Source organism: Canis lupus, chromosome 18 (assembly GCF_048164855.1).
Source record: "Canis lupus baileyi chromosome 18, mCanLup2.hap1, whole genome shotgun sequence".
In the NCBI taxonomy this organism is placed as follows: domain Eukaryota; kingdom Metazoa; phylum Chordata; class Mammalia; order Carnivora; family Canidae; genus Canis; species Canis lupus.
The window spans coordinates 13279851-13300601 of NC_132855.1; the positions used below are offsets into that span (position 1 = coordinate 13279851).

The 20751-nt window shown below is 36.2% G+C and overlaps 1 protein-coding gene across 6 annotated transcripts in view; it reads left to right on the forward strand.

Annotated features, from left to right (window-relative positions):
* The window catches only part of MATCAP2 (microtubule associated tyrosine carboxypeptidase 2), a 61355-nt gene extending 40869 nt beyond the window's left edge, over nucleotides 1–20486 (forward strand). For 5 of the 6 annotated variants that reach the window (XM_072783492.1, XM_072783494.1, XM_072783495.1 and 2 more), the window contains 5 exons: nucleotides 4657–4800; nucleotides 5383–5515; nucleotides 6029–6334; nucleotides 13022–13119; nucleotides 17738–20486. In XM_072783492.1, coding sequence (XP_072639593.1) covers nucleotides 4657–4800; nucleotides 5383–5515; nucleotides 6029–6334; nucleotides 13022–13119; nucleotides 17738–17899 — 843 coding nt within the window. In that variant the 3' untranslated portion in view covers nucleotides 17900–20486. Of the gene's footprint in view, nucleotides 1–2263; nucleotides 2401–4656; nucleotides 4801–5382; nucleotides 5516–6028; nucleotides 6335–13021; nucleotides 13120–17737 lie in introns of those variants that run through there. The other variant, XM_072783496.1, reaches the window with a different exon arrangement.
* The last annotated feature ends 265 nt before the right edge of the window (nucleotides 20487–20751 follow it).

A 20751-nucleotide genomic window follows, 5' to 3' on the forward strand; every position in this document is an offset into this window, starting at 1 on the left:
ATGAGAATACACAGAGAGGAGAGAGAGAGAAGCAGAGACACAGGCAGAGGGAGAAGCAGGCTCCATGCAGGGAGCCTGATGTGGGACTCGATCCCCGGGTCTCCAGGATCACACCCTGGGCTGCAGGCAGCACTAAACCGCTGAGCCACCGGGGCTGCCGGGAAAAGAGCTTTAAATTAGATATGATTGACATTTTAAATTGGATTAAATTGGCTTAAAGTGGACTTTTTTTTGAATACTTGAAAATTATTGGAAAGCTAAAGAAACTGGTTGACATATTCAGAGATAGGAAGGAGATATTCTGGATGGCAAATTGAAAGCAATGATTAGAGAAAAATTGTTTTAATTCCTCACCAAGTAATACTGGGAAATGTTTTTTGATTAACTTTAATGATAATAATGGAGAAGAGAATTGACATGAAATTCATTGCCTCTAAAAGTAGTTAGCCATTTGGATGATGTATGTGAAAGCTTGATTCTCCAAGTGGTATAGGTATGGATTCTCTGAACTCTGGGAGAATGGATGGACTTTTCCCTTACTTTTTTCTTTAAAAAAAGAAAAAGAAAAAAAACTTTTGGTTGGGGAATGAGGAGATTTGGGTCAAAGGGTACAAACTTTGAGTTATAAGTTGAGTAAGTCCTGGGGATCTAATGTACACCATGATGATTATAGTTAATAATACTGTATTATATACTTGAAATTTGCTAAGATCTTAGATGTTTTCACCATACACAAAAAATGGTAACTACATGAAGTGATAGATGTGTCAGTTAACTTGATTGTGGTGACCATTTCACAGCATATACATATATTAAAGCATTACATTGTACGCCTTTAAAAAAATACATCACATGGTACAACCTAAATACATATTTTTGTCATCCATACCTCAGTAAAACTGGAAAAGAATAACTTTTTCCTCTTGATCATAACACTAATATATGCATATTGTAAAGAATTTTAAAACTTCTGAGAAGTACAGATATAAACATCAATGCAGTCCACCTCTCTCCGCCAAACCAGAGCAGCAGCTTTTGCGTATATTCTTGCAGGCTTCCTTGTGCCTTTTAAAATTACTTACTGCCTTTTCCCTTTTTCAAAGCTGATACCATACTCCTAAGATTTTTGTGGCCTGCAGTTAAGAGGCTGCATAGAAAAGCAAAAATTGTGACATAAAAATTCACTGAAGTGACCATCTTTTTTTTTTTTTTTTTAAAGAGATAGGCAAACCAAGAACCAGAAACAGATTTTTTTTTTTTTTTAAAGAGTTTGTTGATTTATTCATGAGAGACACAGAGAGAGAGGCAGAGACACAGGCAGAGGGAGAAGCAAGCTCCATGCAGGAAGGGTCTCCAGGATCACGCCCTGGGCTGAAGGCGGCGCTAAACCGCTGAGCCACCCAATCAACATTTCTGATTTCTCTTGTAAAGCTTTTATTTATCACCCACTTAACCACGGTTTCTGTCTCTGTGCTTGGCGCTATTATAATGCAGATGAATCAGGAAATTATTTCTTGAGGTCAGCAAAGGATACTGGAGACCTGTGTGCTCCGGACCAATCTATCTAGGTTGGACCAGTTGAAAAACTGATGAAGAAAGAAATCAATAGAGATGACAAAAGGATAGGCACTTTGTTTTATTTTATTCTTTAATATTTTATTTATTTGGGAGAACAGGGCAGGGAGGGGCAAAAGGATGGGGAGAAGCAGGCTTCTCACTGAGCAGGGAGCCTGATTTGGGGCTTGATCCCAGGACCTCAGGATCATGACCTGAGCTGATGCTTAGCCAACTGAGCCATCCAGCACCCTAAGGTTAGGCACTTTTAAAGAAGAATATTGGCCATGACATCATATTAATATAACCTTTGGGGAACATCAGTATATCTCCTGGGTAGTGTTGTCATTATGATGCCATGTAAGTAAGATGAAATGAAGGATGTGATGTTATTCATTCTTTGATGGATCCAATAATTAGTACATGGGTATGAAATTTGCCTAAATGTTGTTAAACTGCCAAAGTATGTTTTCTCTTAAATTTATAGGGTACTTTTTCAGTTAAATTTCCTATGAGATTTCTTTTCCCATTATGAATATGAGTGAATACTTACTATGAATATGAATACATAATAGCCTTTTACTAGTACCATTTATTGGTGATAATAGGGAACACCTGTATTTAGGTTTTTCTTAATTCTCTAAACTGTATCTGCTCTAATAAATCCAGTAGTTCCCCTTATCTATGGTTTCACCTTCTGCGGTTTCAGTTACCCAAGATGAACATCAGTCTGGAACCAGATGATCCTCTTTCTGACATGTTGTCAGAAGATCGGTGGTAGCCTAATGCTGCTGCTTGTGTCATTCACCTCCCTTATCACATAGATGTTTTATTATCACAAGAAGAGTGAGTATAGTTCAATAAGATATTTTGAGAGAGAGACCACATTCACATAACTTTTATTACAGTATAATGTTATAATTGTTCTACTTTATTATTGTTAACCTCTTACTCTGCTTAATTTATAAATTAAACTTTATCATAGGTGTGTATAGATAGGAAAAACAGTGTGCATAGGATTTGGTACTCTGCAACTTCAGGTATCCAGTGAGGTTTTAGAACATCTCCCCTGAAGATAAGGGGGGACTACCATAGTAGATAACCACATTTTTTTCTAGTGAGTAAGCATATGCTAGAAAAGCTAATTTTATCTGAAATTAAGTACATACTTAAAAACATGTAACTATAGGTTATAATAAAAAATGTCTTTAACTTTTTTTTTTTTTTTAAGATTTTATTTATTTGGGAGAGAGCACAAGCTTGAGGAGCAGCTAGAGCAGGGACAGGGGAAGAAGCAGGGAGCCCAATGTGAGGCTCAGTGCAGGGCTTGATGTGGGGCTTGATCCCAGGACCAGAGATCATGACCTGCCTGAGCTGAGCGAGCCACCCAGGCACCCCTGGCTTTTTTTGGCTCTAAGTATCAGTCCAGTAGAAGGTACCACTTCTGTCTTTCCTGGAATTAATAACAGATTTCCCACATTATTTTCACTCTATTTTATATATTGATGACTAGTCATCATTAGACTGGTGTTTGCAAAAAATCTTTGCTAATCTATAGAAATGGATTTTTAATTACATGCTTTTTTCTTTTAATTGTCATAGTTGTCATTTTAAAAAGTAGCCTGTAGGGTAGTTGTGCTGTAATTCCATTCTCCGGGAGTTTTCTTTTTACCATGCACGTGAATCACCTGGAGAATAAAGTGCATGTGCCTGGTTCAGTAGGCATGATAGAGCAAAATTACGCATTTGAAGACAGCTCACATATTAAGCCAGTGCTGCCAGCCTTTGCACCACATTTTGAACTATAGAGCTTTTGATACCAGTTTTGGGAACAAAAGCCAAAGCCTATTGAAGCCATTTCTTGTTAGGATAACTTTATGACACATGCCTAGTTTATTAGTAATACATATTTTTGCATTGAGGATATATATGTTGAATTAAAACTTGCAGTGTGAGTTTTCTGTAGTTTTTGTGCTGGGCATACTCTCTACAGTGGTGTGGCATTTCGAAAGAATGAACATATAATGATGACGATGATAATGTAGTAACTGACAGGTACTGACTACTTATTAGGCTCCAGGCACTGTGCTTTATAAAGATTGGCCAAATTTTCTGAACAAAACCGTGAAGTAGACATTATTATTTTTACCCCATTTAAAAATGAGGCTTAGTAACAAGTTAAATGATTTGCCCACATCACCCAGCCAGAGGGTAGACAGAGCCAGAATGTCAACACAAGTCCATCCGACTGTAGAGCTTGTAATTTTAATCTCTTTACTAGTCAAACAATAGTCTGGAAACTAGATTTCATACTGGATTTTCTCGCTTCTCTCACAATTCCTGTAAGATATATTTAAATTTTCTAGCTTCTTTCCCCAAAGACTTTTTAAAGATCACTTGTCTTCTTTATGTTTTCCTTTCTTGTGTCTTTCCCAAGATACTAGTGATTCACGGCCAGCATTTTTTAGTCTTCTTTTTGAGTATTAGTTAAGATCTCAACTTTCATATACTTTTGATGTGAAAATTTATGAAGAATGAGAATTAGGTAGTACTCTGCCCTGAATGAAAGATGAAAGTGTTTTTAGTAATGTTGAGACTGTTTTTCTTTGAAAGACTAACCCTGGAAATGTTCAGATTTTATAAGATTGTCATAGAAGAATGGTTGATTCTATTGTGTGTGCTTAAAAATTGGGTTAATTTCTTTATCTACATTGCAATTATAATTTAATGATTAGTCTGAAGACATACTTTCCACTCTGAGTTTTCCTGCCAAACCACCAAATGGTCTTTGAGAAGCCAAGGAGCCCCCTCTGCCTTGCCTTCTCAGCCTGTCAGATGTTGACCCTGCATGCTGTACCTTTATCCCTCAGCATGTGAAGGAGAAATGAACACAGGGAAAGAGGATTTGTAAGCACAGAGGTGTCTGTATAAATTTATGTCAATGAGTGAAGGCTGTTTAGAATTAGATGTGGTACTTCTCTTGCAATTTCATTTGGAAATCAATTATCAAAAAACAGGTCATGGTCAATAAGATAACTTATTACTCATCTCAGAGTAATGAGAGGCTATTTATTTTCATTATCCCTGTTTGTTTTTTTACAGTCCATCAATATTATGGAACTGACTTTACAGAAATATGGAAGTTATGAAAAATTTGAGCAGGCCACAGGTGGCAGCCTGCTATCTAAAACTCGTATCTGGAGTCATGTTCGGAAGTACATGATGAAAGAAGGCTGTCTGGGTGAGGTATGAATCGGGAGTGACACGAGATGGTATTGGCATTTTAACTGTTCATTAAATTAGTCACCCATTAAATCAAATTGTTATGTTCAGTTTGTGTTCTTCTTTACTTACTACTATTTCTGTATAGCTTGTGGGATTATGGGAATTATTTTATGAAAATTAATAATGAAGCAATTTGCCTCAGTGGCCGCCTTTTATAAGCAGCCAGTTCACAATGGCCAAGCAGTGAAGCGGACTGTGGCTTGTGTACCTTCCTTTGCATCATTTTAACCTGGGGTGGGGTGGGGTGGGGGCGGGGGGCTGCATTTGAGAGCAGTGGCAGCACTGCCTGCTCAGGACAGCCCTCTACTTTCCTTCTATCCAGGAAGGGTCCTTGAGTTCCCCGTGCTCAAAAGTGGAAGGGTCAAAAGTGATTGGCTCTTCATTTCATCTTCTAGAATTCTTGGAGAGTCAAATTGGTACAAGCAAAATAAAAACGTATTGATTTATGGGTCTGTTGTTTCCTGAGAAAGCTTCCTCTCCCCAGCCTTTACATTTTGTTGTATATATATAATATATATGCTTTTTTCCCTCTTAACTCCTCAGATTGTAGTTCATCTCACTGAAGACCTGCTTTCCCGAGCTTCAATGACAGTGGTAAATGGGTGCCCGACGCTGACCATCAATGTTTCCACTGCACGTGAGCACTGGCTGGAGGGAATGCTGAGGCATGAAATAGGTAGGGGCAGCCCTTCTCCATTTGTTCACTTGTAGTATCAGAAATGAGCTGCAAAGAAACATTCTTTTATTCTTTTTTTTTTCTTAGCGGTACTTGACAAAGGTAATAAAATTGTTAGGCTTCATAATGTCTCACTTCAAATGAGATTTTTTAGGATACTGTGTAACTGTATTAAGCTTGGAAAGTCTAACTCCTGGATTTCAGTTCCCCCACATTTCTGAAACTGAGGGAAATGGAACTCTGCCCTCTGAGATTCTTTTCAATATCAAGTCTATGATTCTTCCCCTTAAAATAGATGCTATAAAAGTTGAACCTCTTTGAATAAGACGCGTGATCCTTCTGAGGCAGAGTACCTCCTTCAGAAGGCTTTAGGGTCAGGTCATTTTCCACTTTGTTTTGATTCCTAGGTACACATTAATTAGGTTTTAGAACTGTTGGTAGAATCTTTTTTTGGATAAGAATTAAAATGAAAATGTCATTTCCTGTTTTTCACGCACCTTTTCTTCTCCATAGGCACACATTATTTTCGAGGTATTAACAACCTTCAGCAACCATGGAACAGTTGGACTGGCCGTAAAAAACATGAGCTAAAGCCAAACAATCCCACAGAGGAAGGACTGGCAAGTATTCACAGTGTCCTTTTTAGAAAAGACCCCTTTTTATGGAGGGCTGCCCTCCTCTACTACACTGTTTACCGAGCCAGCCAAATGTCTTTTTGCGAACTCTTCAAAGATATTGGAAAATTTGTCAAGGACCCCAATACGAGATGGGATTATTGTGTACGGGCCAAGAGGGGATGGACTGATACTTCTCAGCCAGGTGGGTGTCTCTTGACTACAGATTTGCTGACGTATGGTTAGTTGTCTGTTGATTTTGATTACATATTTATCCACTGATCAGAGAAATCATTCACTTATGAAAAAAGTAAACCTTTGTTACTTGAGGTCAGTGCTAATTTTCCCAAACCGCATTTTGTTAGCATTCTTTTTCAGATCTCATTTTGAAAAATTTCAGACCTACAGAAGAATGGAAATGATAGAATTAACACTCATATTACCCATTCTCTAGATTCAGCAATTGTTAACATTTTGCCACGTCTGCTTTTTCTTGCTCTGATTTTAAAAACAGCTTTACTGAGATATAATTCACATGACATACAGTTTGCCCATTAAAATGTACAGTCCATGGGTTTTTAGAATATTCATGTAGTTGTGCAGCTATCACCACTATCTAATTCTAGAACATTTTCATAACCCCAAAAAGAAACCTGTACCCATTAACAGCCATTCTCCATTTCTTCTTTCCCAAGCTCCCAGCTCTAAGTAACCATTAATCTACTTTTATAGATTTGCCCCTATTGGACATTTCATACAGATGGGATCATATAATATAGAATCCTGTGTGTCTGGCTTCTTTCACTGATCATAATGTTTTTAAGGTTCATCCCTATGGTGGCATATATCAGTATTCAGTCCTTTTTACTGATGAAGAATATTCTATTGCATATATAGAACACATTTAATTTTTCTACTCACCATTAATGGACATTTAAGTTGTTTTCACACTTTTTAGCTATTATAGTGTCACCATGAACATTTGGGTAAAAGTTTATATTTTTAATTCTCTTGGGTATATACTTAGGAGTAGAATTGTTTGGCATATGGTAACTCTCTGTTTAACCTTTTGAGGAACTGCCAGAATGTTCTCCAAAGTGAATGCAACATTTTTTATTCCCACCAGCAGTATATGGGGTTCTAAGTTTTCCACATCCTCACCAACGCTTACCAATACTAATATTTTCATTTTTTGAATTATTATTATAATGGTCCTAATGGGTATCTCATTGTGATTTCTTGTTTTGTTAATTTTTTTATTGTTTAAAAATTCCAGTGTGATTAATAACACCAGTACAGTGTTCTATTAATTTCAGGGGTACAATATAGTGGTTGTGCTTATCATGATAAGTGTACTCAGAATCCCCTTCACCTATTTCACCCAAACCCTCACCCACCTCCCTGCTGGTACCCATCACTTTGTTCTTTATATTTAAGAGTCTGGTTTTTATGTTTTTCTTTCTTTGTTTTGTTTCTTAAATTCCATATATAAGTGAAACTCTATGGTACTTCTCTTTCTCTGACTTATTTTACTTAGTATTATACACTCTAGATCCATCCATGTTGTTTCAAATGGCAAGATTTCATTCTTTTTTTTTTTTTTTTTTTTTTAAGATTTTATTTATTTATTCATGAGAGAGAAAGAGAGAGGCAGAGACACAGGCAGAGGAAGAAGCAGGCTCCATGCAGGGAGCCCGATGTGGGACTCCATCCTGGGTCTCCAGGATCACGCCCCTAGCTGAAGGCAGGCACTAAATCACTGAGCTACCCAGGGATCCCAAGATTTCATTCTTTATTATGATTAATAATCCAGTATATGTGTGTGTGTCTGTGCGCGCGCGCGTGCATGTCTGTGTGTATAAACATATGTACGTTTGTATATAAAAGCACATACATAAACACATACCACATCATCTTTATCCATTCATCTATTAGTATGCAGGTTGCTTCCATAATCTGGCTATTGTAAATAATGCTTCAGTAAACATAGGGGTACATATACCTTAAAATTTGTGTTTTTGTATTCTTTGGGTAAATACCCACTAATGCGATTACAGTATTATATGGTAATTCTGATTTTTTTTTTTTTTTTGGTAATTCTGATTTTTTGAAGAACATCATACTGCCTTCCACTGTAACTGCATCAATTTGCATTCCCACCAACAGTGCATCAGGGTTCCTTTTCCTCTGCATTCTCACCTTGTTTCTTGTGTTTTTGATTTTAGCCATTTTGACAGGTGTGAGGCGATATCTTGTGGTTTTGATTTGCCTTTCCCTAAAGAAGAGTGATGTCAAGTATCTTTTCATGTGTCTGTTGGCCATTTGTAGGTTGTCTTTTTTTTAAATTTATTTAAATTCAATTTAACATGTAGTGTATTATTTTTAGAGTTAGAATTTAGTGATTTATCAGTTGCATATAATACCCAGTGCTCATTATATCAAGTGTCCTCCTTAATGCCCATCTTACCCAGTTACCCCATTTCCCCACTGCCTCCCCTCTAGCATGTGTGTCTTTATTTTTTTTAAAAGATTTTATTTATTCCTGAGAGACACAGAGGTAGAGACATAGCAGAGGGAGAAGCAGACTCCCTGGGAGGAGCCTGATGGGGGACTCAATCCCGGGACCCTGTGATCATGCCCTGAGCCGAAGGCAGACCGCTTCGGTGGTTCAACCGCTGAACCACCCAGGCGTCCCCTTTTTTAGAAAAATGTCTGTTCATGTCTTCTGCCCACTTTTAATTGGATTATTTTTAATTGGGTTATTTAGTGCCAATAGTTTATTTTTGCTTTTGCTTCCCCCTTGCCTCAGGAGACCTATCTAGAAAAATGTTGCTATGGCCAGTGTCAAAGAAATTATTGCCTCATTCTCTTCTATGATTTTTGTAGTTTCAGGTCTCACATTTAGGTACTTAATTCATTTTGAGGTTATTTTTATGTATAGAGTAAGAAAGTGGTCCTGTTTTCCCAACATCATTTGTTGAAGATACTTTTTCCTGTTACATATTCTTGCCTCCTTTGTCAAAGATTAATTAACTGTATTATCATGGGTTTATTTCTGGGCTATTCTGTTCCAGTGATCTATGTGTCTATTTTTGTGCCAGTACCATACTATTTTGATTACTAGAGCTTGGTAATGTATCTGGAAATCTAGGATTATGATAACCTCCAGTTTTATTATTTTTCAGATTATTTTGACTCTTGGGGGTCTTATGTGATTCCATACAGATTTTAAGATTATTTATTCTGGTTCTGTGAAAAATGCTATTGATATTTTGATAGGGATTGCCAAGTAGTATGGACATTTTAATATTATTTTACAAATCCACAACCATGGAATATCTTTCTATTTGTGTCATCTTCAGTTTCTTTAATCAGTGTTTTATAATTTTCAGAGTACAGGTCTTTCACCTCTTTGGTTAAGTTTATTCCTAGGTATTTTATTATCTTTGGTGCAATTGTAAATGGGATTTTCTTTCTTAATTTCTCTTTTTGCTGCTTTGTTATTTGTGTGTAGAATTTTTATATATTGATTTTGTATCCTACAACCTTACTGAATTCATTTATTAGTTCTAGGAGACTTGGTGGAGTCTCTATGTTATATTAAGTTGATGGTCACTTAAGTTTGAACCCATATAAAAAGCATTAAATTTGTACTTCTCACCACTTTTTAGGTATGTGGAGTCATACTTCACATCCCTTTATTTTATGAATCCTTTGATTTTTATAGATTTGCTTAATTTTACTGCTTTTGTGCTTCCTACTTTTCTTATTCATGCTTATGGTCTTTCCTTTCTGCTTAGAGAGTCACCTTTAATATTTCTTGTAAGGCTGGTTTAGTGTCATGAATTCCCTTAATTTTAATTGTCTTGGAAACTCTCTCTCCTTCTATTCTGAATGATGGCATTGCTGGATTGAGTATTCTTGTTTGCAAGTTTTTTCCCCAGCACTTTGAATATATATCATGCCACTCTTCTTGCCTGCAAAGTTTTTGCTAAAAAAATCAGCAGATAGGGGCAGCCCAGTGGCTCAGTGGTTTAGTGCCACCTTCAGCCCAGGGCCTGATCCTGGAGACCCTGGATCAAGTCCCACGTCAGGCTCCTTGCATGGAGCCTGCTTCTCCCACTGCCTGTGTCTCTGCCTCTCTCTCTCTCTCTCTCTTTCTCTCTCTCTCCCTCATGAATAAATAAAATCTTAAAAAAAAAAGAGAGAGAAAAAAATCAGCAGATAGTATGATAGTTTTATGGGGTTCCCTTGTATGTAACTGTTTTCCTTTCCCTTGCTGGTTTTAAAATTCTCTCTTAAAAAAAAATAAAATTTTCTCTTGATCTCAACTTCTTGACATTGTAATTACTATGTGTCTTGGTGTGGACCTCCTTGGGTTGATTTTATCAGGAGCCACTTGTACCTCCTGGATCCGGATTTCTGTTTCCTTCCGCAGATTAGGGAGATTTTCAGCTATTATTTCTTCAGCTTTTCTGCCCTCTTCTCTGTCTTCGCCTTCTTAGTATCCTTTTAATGAGAAGATTATTATGCATAAAGGTGTTGCTGAGTTCCTTTAATCTAGTTTCATTTTTTATTATTCATTTTCCTCTCTTCTGTTCAGCTTCTTGCTTTCCATTACTCTGTTCTCCAGTCACTGATCCATTCTTCTGCTTCCTCTAGTCTACTATTTATTCCGTCTACTGTATTTTTCATATCAGTTATTGAGTTCTTCATCTCTGATTGGTTCTTTATGTTTTCTTTTTGTTGAGGGTCTCACTGAGATACTCCATTCTCAAGTCTGTGAATATCTCTACGACATTTAAGTTTTCTGTCAGGGGGATCCCTGGGTGGCTCAGTGATTTAGTGCCTGCCTTTGGCCCAGGGCATGATCCTGGAGACCCGGGATCGAGTCCCACATCGGGCTCTCTGCATGGAGCCTGCTTCTCCCTCTGCCTGTGTTTCTGCCTCTCTGTATCTCTGTGTATCTCTTATGAATAAATAAATAGAATCTTAAAAAAAATAATAAATTCTCTGTCAGGCATATTGCATAAACAGTTTTGTTTAGCTCTTTTGCTATAACTTTGTCCTGTTCTTTTATTGGGGAAATATTCCTCCGTCTTCTCATTTTTTCTGACTCTGTAGTCTGTGTTAGGAAAGTCAGCTACATCTGTCTTCTGCACTTGAGAGTAGTGGCCTGGTGAAAAAGAGATTCTGTAGTGCTGTGTAGTTGGGGCAGGGCACATGATGCTAGGAAGATCCACAGTGGTCTGCTGGAGGGGACATATAGCTGTCTGGAAAAACTTCTGTGGAGGCCAGGTTGGAGGGGATGGGGCAACAGAAGATTGCAGGGGTAGGTCTGCTGTGTGATGTATCTAGGCTGGGGCGGGAAGAGGAATGGCACCTAACACTCTTTTTCTTAGAGCAGTCTCCTAAAGATCCCTACCCCTCCAGCCCACATTCTGACATTAGTAAATATATCTCCTTCCCATATCCCCTAACTAATGCTATTTCTATTACTGTATCTCTGTGGGGCTGGTTGTTATGCTGACTCTTTACGGGCGGGGACTCAGTTTTCTCTTGCCCTCTGGGTCTCCCAAAGTTGAGCTTGGTGATTTTTAAACTTCTGTGTTAAGTCCCACGTCATATCAGAACTCATGAAGTTAGGCCCTCTGGCTTTCAAAGCCAAATATTATAGGGATTTGTCTTTGCAGTATGGGTCCCTTATGTTGGGGTTTCTGGTATGGGGTCTGCTCCTCTTCCTTCAAAGTTCTGTTTTCCTGTAGTATTTTAAAGTCAATTCCAGACATAATGTCCTTTTACCTGTAAGTACTTCAATATGTATCTAACTGATAAGGACAGTTTTATTCTCCCTGAAAAGTAGGAATAGCTCATGAGATCTGAGCCTGGTTTAAAAGTGTCCCACTTTTTCTCCGTAATTCCCATGCTATTAGCATACCTAAAAATTATTAATTAATTTCTTAATGTATGACATAATTTGATAGAACTTTAGTCCATTTAATAGAGCAGAATTTTAGAATAAATTTACACAAGTTAGGGGATCCCTGGGTGGCGCAGCGGTTTGGCGCCTGCCTTTGGCTCAGGGCGCGATCCCGGAGACCCGGGATCGAATCCCACATCGGGCTCCCAGTGCATGGAGCCTGCTTCTCCCTCTGCCTGTGTCTCTGCCTCTCTCTCTCTCTCTGTGTGAATAAATAAATAATTTATTTATTTATCATAAATAAAAATTAAAAAAAAAAATTTATACAAGTTATGTCAAGATGGAAGAAAAGTTTTCTTTGTAAGTGGAATACTCTTGTAACTAGGCTCAGATCTCATGAGTCTTCTTCCATATTTTCTTCTATTTTTTTTAAACCTCCATATTAAAATTCGGTTCTAATCGTTGTTTCATATGGAAGAAGAGTATCAGTATCATCTTAGCTATTTATAATGAGGTAAGGGGTAGTATTTTTAAAACCCAGAAGTTTTTTGAGATCCCATATTTCCACATTGCCCCCTATGAAACTTACTACTCCATAGCATCCACCCCTGCTGCTCCAAGTGCCTCCATGCACATGGGAGTTCAGGTTATGATCAAATGGTGGGAGTGCAGATGACATATTTGTAAGAGTCACAGATTTTTAATTATTGTTTCTTTATAATTAGAAAAAAACTGCTCTTTAATTATGGGAATGGGGATCTGGGAAGAAGATCTTAAAGGGAAGGTAACAGTCTGCACATTATCCTGGTACTTCTAAGACCTTGCATTTTATGTTATGAAGATGGTTAATTCTAATTTGCCATGTTTATTTTTATTTAGGACTGATGCCTACAGTAAAGGGAATGCATTAGTATCTAATTACTTAGTGATTTTTTTAGATATCAGAAAACAAAAGCTATTGTATTCCTCCAGGGTGCTTCAGTAAAGATCAGGTATACTTGGATGGTATCCTGCAAATCCTCCGATACAGAGAGACCATTGACTTTCATCTACTGACTGCTCTGGGGAAGGTGAGTGAAACCAATGGCATGTAGCCTCCAACATACCAGGTCATCATTCCTCAGTCTCAATTTAATGATTAAATAGGGTTCAGATTCAAATTGTTGGTATACTATGTGTGTTGGGGTAAGTTTCCGTTATGTGGTAACTGGAGGGAAGAAATAATGGTTGTCACAAAACCAAACTGCAAAATTTCTTTGAAGGGAATAGGAAATTTGGCAATGTATTATATGGTTTTATTTTTTTGGTTTTATTTTTATATACATGTTTTCTAAAACATTTTAGAGTAAGCTGCAAGTATAACACTTCCCCCCCTTTCATCCAACATGATTATGTGATTTCTTAAGAAATGGATCACTGATTCAATATAGTATCTGAAAAACAGTCTACTTCATTTTTCTCAGATTATTCTCAAAATGTCCTTTGTAGCTATTTTTTTGAGAGGATTCAATCAGGATTCATGCCTTGCATTTTGTTGTAATATTAATCTATTAATCTGTAACAGTCTGCTTTGTACCACCCCCAACTGAATCATTTTGTTTTTTTCTGACATAAGAGTCCAGGACAGCTTTCTCGAGAAACTCTACAGTCTGGATTATCATTTGTTTTCTTGCAGTTAGATTCAGGTTAAATATTTTTACCAAGAATACTACATAAGTGACTTGTATATTTTACATTGCATCACATTAGAAAGCACATACATGATTTTGTCCTGTGATCAGTTATGTTGTTTGTTCACTTGGGTAAGTTACAGTCAGATCTCTCCCTTATAAAAGTTCCTTTCTTTTTTTTTATTAAATCAGTAATCTGTGGGGTAATACCTGAGAATGTACTCTTCCTTAACAACCTTTTGAGGAATGGTTTTAACATCCATTGATGATCTTTGCCCATATCAGTTAACTACACTAGTGGTAGCAAATAGAGAATTTCAAATTTAATTCAGTATTACTATGGACTTCCTGTTTTTTATTCAACCCTTCCAGTAGCTGCTTCTGTGTTTTAAAAAACATGTCACCTTGTTTTCTGGCAAAGTAAAATGTTCTGGATCCATCTTACACTTTTTCTACCCAAATCTGAGATATTTTTCTGAGGAAGCCTTAATTCCTTTTAGTGAAAATGGTATTTAGAAAACTATCTGAGGGCTAGGTGTGCTCATTACTACTGGAATATTGATGCTTCTAGGCCTTTCCAGTGAGCAAATCATATATTTGTTTTAAATCATAAGGGCATTCTAATTCAAATGAGACACTGCAAGTTTTTTACACTTCCCTTCGCATTCCATACACATCTCCTTTATCTTTAAATGAGAACTGTATTTACCAACTCCAATATTATAATATTATATTATATTTACTCATTCTTTCCTATAATAAACTCAGGATAGTTTAAGAATTACTGCTACTAAACAGTGGTCATACAAAGAAATCAAAGAGGAAATCAGAAATTACCTGGAGACGAATGAATATGAAAACACAATGGCCCAAAACCTTTGGGACACAGCAAAAGCAGTTCTAAGAAGGAAGTTTATAGTGATACAGGCCTACCTTAAGAAACAAAATCTGAAAACAACCTAACCTTATACCTAAAGGAACTACAAAAGAAAGCCCAAAGCTAGTAGAAGAAATACAGACTGAAAAACAGCAGAAAAGATCAGTGAAACCAGGATATGTTTTTTTTTTTTAAAGATAAAATTATCAATTTATCTTAACATTTAGCCAGACTCCTTAAGAAGAGAGGACCCAAATCAGAAATGAAAGAGGAGAAATAACAACCAATACCACAGAACTACAAAGAAAATATTTTGAAAAATTACATGCCAACAACAAACTGGGCTATCTAGAAGAAATGGATAAATTCCTAGAAATATCCAATCCTCTGAAACTGTATCAGGAAGAAGTATTTTATTTTTGGAGATTTTATTTGCTTAAGAGTGAGAGAGCAGAAGCCAGTGAGGAGAGGGAGAGGGAAAAGCAGACACCCCACTGAGTAGGGAGCCCATTGCAAAGCTCAATCCCAAGATCCCGGGATCATGACCTGAGCTGAAGGGAGATGCTTAACCACTGAGCCACCTAGGCTCCCTGAAGTAGAGAATTTTAACAGACTGATTACTAGTAATGAAACTGAATCAGTGATAAATGAATTCCTAACAAACAAAACTCCCAACACCTAGGGCCACATAGCTCCATGGATGAATTCTACCAAATACAAATAAATATAACTGTCAAACTCTCCCAAAAAATAGAAGAGGAAGGAAAATTTCCAAATTCATTCTACAAGGCCAGCATTATCCTGATACTAAAACCAAAGTCACTACAAAAAAAAAAAAAAAAGACTACAGGTCAGTATTTCTGATGAACATAGATGTAGAAATCTTACACTAAGACAGTCATTCACCATGATGAGGTGGGATTATTCTTGGGTTGTAAGGGTGGTTCAGTATTCACAAATCATTCATGCTACATCGCATCAATAAGAATAAAAATATTTCAGTAGATAAGGAAAAAGTAAAGTATAACATCCATTCATGATAAAAAACTCTTGACAAAGCAGGCTTAGAGGGAGCTCAACATAATAAAGGCTATAAATTAAAACCCCCACAGCCAACATGATAACCAACAATGAAAAATTGAAATTTTTCCATGTACCCTAAGATCAGGATGTCCATTCTTACCCTTTGTATTCAGCATAGTATTAGGAGTTCCAGCTGCAGAAGTCAGACAAGAAAAACAAATAAAAGGCATCTACATTAGTAAGAAATTTTAAAACCATCAGTATTTACAGATGGCATGGTACTATATACAGAAAACCCTAAGGACTGTACCAAAAAACTATTAGAATAAATGAACTCAGTATAAATTACAGAAATATAATATACAGAAAGTTAATATACAGAAATCTGTTGCATTTCTGTACAATAACAAAGCAGAAAGAGAAACTAAGAAAACTGTCTCATTTATCATACCAAAAAGGATAAAATACCTAGAAATAAATTAACCAATTTATTTCATTGATGAAAGAAATGGATTGGAAGAATTAATTTTGTTAAAATGTCCATACTACCCAAAGCAATCTACAGCTTTAGTGCAATCCCAGTCAAAATACCAGTAGCATTTTTCACAGAACTAGAATAAATAATTCTAAAATTCGTATGGACCACTAACAACCTCAAATACCAAAGCCTTCTTAATGAAGAAGCAAGCTAGAAGTATAATAGCCTCAGATTTCAAGATATATTACAAAACTATAGTAATTGAAACAGTATGGAATTGATACAAAAATAGATACCTAGATTAATGGAACCGGATAGCCTAGATCATTTAATCTGGAACGGAAGCAGAGTATACAGTGGGGAAAAAACATTTCCCTCAATAAATGGTGCTGGGAAAACTGGACAGCTTTATGCAAAATAATGAACGTGGACCACCCTCTTACACCATAAAAATAAACTCAAAATGGATTACACACCAAAAACCTAAAAGGAAACACACAGTTATGTCTTGGACATATTTATGGCTATGTCTCCTCAGTCAAGGAAGGAAGAAAAAAAATTACTAAACCACACCAGTATCAACAACAAACCTATTCATTACATGTAGTAATATAAATATTCAAGAAGCACTTGGGAGGCTCAGTTGATTAAGCATCTGCCTTCAGCTAAGGTCATGGTCTTGGGGTCCTAGAATCAAGCCACATGTCCCACTCCCTGCTCAGCGGGGAGTCTGCATCTCCCTCTCTCCCTCTGCTTGTGTTCTCTTTCTCTCTCAAATAGATATATCTTTTTAAAAAAACTTAATAAAGTATAAGTGAACATGATTTCTTTATTTAAAGCCTTTCTACTGAATTAGGAAGTGTTGATCAGAAAACAGTAATTTTTAAATCTAGCCATGTTTTGGAGTTTAAAGTTGCAATGCTAACATATAGAACTTAAGAACTTTCATCTATAAACTCTAAATACCTGTGAAAGACTGGCTTGTTAGGAAATGAAAAAGATCTGAAATTTTATAAAATACTTGCTTACAAAAATTCAAAATAAAAGAATTTAACATAAAACAATTTTATTTCTGAAATTATATAGAAATGGAATTTGATATATAATTGTGCTGAATTTCCAAATTCAGTAATATGGCATTTATATTCTGGCTAGTTCCTGGGTTCTTTCATTAAAATTTAGTCAGAACATTTGTTTAGGTTTGGAGTCTCTCACATATGTATGAAGCATAGGTCCAAGATAGAGTGTTAAATACTGACTTGATTTTTTTTATATGGTCATGGTATGAGCAGACAGATAAATACATTTTCTTTTTTAGTTGCTGCAGGGAGGACAGTGGAAGTGGGGGGAGAGAATTTTGAGCAGGCTCTATGCTCGGTGTGTGAGCCCGATGGAGGGCTTGGTGTTACAACTCTGAGATCATGACTTGAGCCGAAATCTAGAGTCGAGCACTTAACCTACTGAGCCACCCAGGTGCCCCAGTACATTCTTATTTAATACAGTAAAGGAAAGGAAGCCACTGATTTTTGTTATTTTGTAGATATTAAAATAATTTGAAAAAGAGTCCTCATAAAGTTTTTCTTAAGACTTAGGCAAGAAGTTACTTACAATTAAAAATTAACCCCTCTTCCTTTTCTCAGGTCTCTTATGAAGATGTGGATCGCCTAAAAGGATTGGCAGTTATTGAAAACATGAGGGTCCCTCATTTCCTGCAGGATCATGACCGATACATGGAGCATTTAGAGAAAATCATGGAAGTGAATGAACTGACTGACAGGGAACTGAAAGATCTTATATATTAATCAGCATTCTTGCAGACATAGCTAAGCTATACCTCTATGTAAATTACCCGTTAGGTGCAGTTAGCACCAGTATATTTATAAAAGAAGAATGACTGTTTACATGAGTTTTCTGAAGATTGATCTGCAGTATTCAGCTGAATTTTTTAAAGGTTAAGTACAAACTTTAAACTGCTTCCCTAACATGTTTCTGTATGCTGCAGGGGAAAAGTTCCTCCCATTTTTCTCTGAATCTTGAGTCCTAAGAAAATACTACTGGTGAGTGTTTTTGAAGAAGCTTGGTCAAATTGAGTGATAGGCTGCCTGGGCATTAAGCACAGCTCCTTCGCTGCTTCTGCCTGAGTGCCAAGACCAGCCCTGACTAGAGAGTGAATTCCATTGTTGTTTGAACTCCCAAGATTGTATTGTATTTGAAAAATAATGGTAATACTCCTTTGAAAAATTAGTTTTGTCATTCTCCCCAAAGCTAGCTATATCTAAGATTTCTTATTTCTCTTATATGTTAAGTAATGTTAAAGAGAGGGGAAAAGTAGTTTTGAAAAGTTTTCATTAGTTATTTTCCACATTGTTTCACCTTATCAGTTTATAGGAACTAAATTAGAGAATTACCTCATTTTGTCCAGTTATTCTCAACTAAACTTTATTTGCTGAAACATGTTATCCCTTCACGATTTTAACTTTTAGAGTCTTTCTCTCCCCATTCCTTTATATAAATGGTAAGTAAAAGTTCCAGAGAGGTTTGTCTACATAGATTAAAATAGCTGGGGAAGAGAGAAGCTACTCACCTTTTTATTCAGTGGAGCGACTAGCAAAACACAGTAGACGAATACAGTTCCTGTAGGCACTCGATACTGACTAGGTCATGTCTGCCATAAAATTGACCATCTGAAAAATGGAATTCCTGGACATTGCTATTTGGTAAACTGGGCTTGTCATGTTGGCTAAGTATATTTTATCAAAATCTTTGACTTCATCAACCCAATAATGACATAGTTTGAATTTCAAAAATGAGAGTTCTGTTTTGCTACATTTCCTCTGCTAAAAGTGTATACACTTAGCTTTGTATTTATCAATTTCAGTGTATAGTTGGATATGTATATATACTTGAGATCAAATGGTTCTTCAAACAATTTAATGGTCAGGAAGAGCACTGCTGTAAACATCCCATTCAAAATTGCTACTGTAATTTTTACCCAAAGCTATCTGAGAGTTGATCTTTACCTCATTTCAGGTTTAAATATGGTGCTAACACTGGTGAATATATACTGCAGACCTGGTCCACATTTGTGCTAGAAAATGATTTTAGGAAATCTTATTCAGGCTAGGTTACGTGAGTTTTCTCATTCACATATTTAGAAGGGCTTGCCTCAAAGAAGAATCTTGCAGCAAACAGGATATATTCTAACTGGCACCTGGTGGTTCTTGCAAAGCCACACATCTCACCTTTGGTAAGCAGCAGGCCAGGCCCTTTGGAGCATCAAAGGCACCCACCATGTGCTATGATAGCTGGAGTGTGGCTTGTAGATCTCTGCAGGGTTGGAGTACATTGTGCCAACACTAACCAGATACTGGAAAACCACTCTCGACCCTTCAAGCATATTTCCTTGTAGCAGAGTCATCCAGTTTCAGCTTTGGTGTAGCATTTTCTAATTCATCTTCAAACTTATCAAAGATAAAACACGGTGAAAACCAGGTTTTATTAACTGGAATAGAAGTATAGACAGAAATGGCAATATTTATGTCCTGTGATTTAAGCCTAAATGCTTATAAACTCAACATTTGCAGGCAATAATACTGCTAATCTTATGTTATAGTTTAAATGTAAAGGAAAATCACAGTAGCCTTAATATCCTGTTGGTAGGATTATTTACAGTGATTCTAGTCTCTGAATTTTGAAATGTGTATTCTCTATGTGATTTGGAAAAGGAAACACTTTCTTGCCTTACTGCTTTGGTATAAAGAAAAAAAATAATACTGTCCGGACAAAAAAAAAAAAAAAAAAAAAAAAAAACCTTAAATCACATTGATTGTCTTAAGATATTTTAAAAGTTAGCAATGAACCAAAAATAGTTTCAGATTAGCAGAATAATTAAAGATTTCTAAGCTTTGAAAGTTGGGATTGAAGATTTAATTAATGTTTATTCTTTCCTGAAATAGCATTAAGGTCAGTTTTGTTCCCTTGAAACTGAAGTTTTAATAAATATAAAACTATAGCAACAGTACTTAGGAGAATAGTTGAAGGTTGCAGTAATTTTAAGAGTTACTTGGTATAGGCTATTGATTAGGATTTCATCAGTCTTGTCCACTGTCATTCTAACGTATCAAATACAAATTCTGATAAACGGTTAGGTTTTCACATCAGATGGGACTCAAAGTAAAGTGTTTGTAGAAGTAAACCCATAAGTCTTCATTTCTTTATATTTTCACCTTTGTAAAAATGTTTAAAATTTGTATTGTGTTTTGTATATATCTGGACATTTTAGGTTAGGTTATAGTAGAAATAGCACTGAGGGTCTCAAATGAAATGTGTGAATATGTATGCATGCAAACTTATGTTCTTTGAAAACTTAATTATATTTTTATTGTGGTATTTGTGTTTTTATTGTGTGGTAATTAGTGAAAAGTAGTTATTGATCATGTTTATCTTCTAATATCCCTAATACCCTGTTTATAAGGAAATACTCCACCTTTCCCCTAATTAGGTTAGCTTATACTCTCATGGGTGTAGAAAGAAGGGAATAGGTTTCTCCTATTAAAAGTTAGCAATGAACCAAAAATAGTTTCAGATTAGCAGAATAATTAAAGATTTCTAAGCTTTGAAAGTTGGGATTGAAGATTTAATTAATGTTTATTCT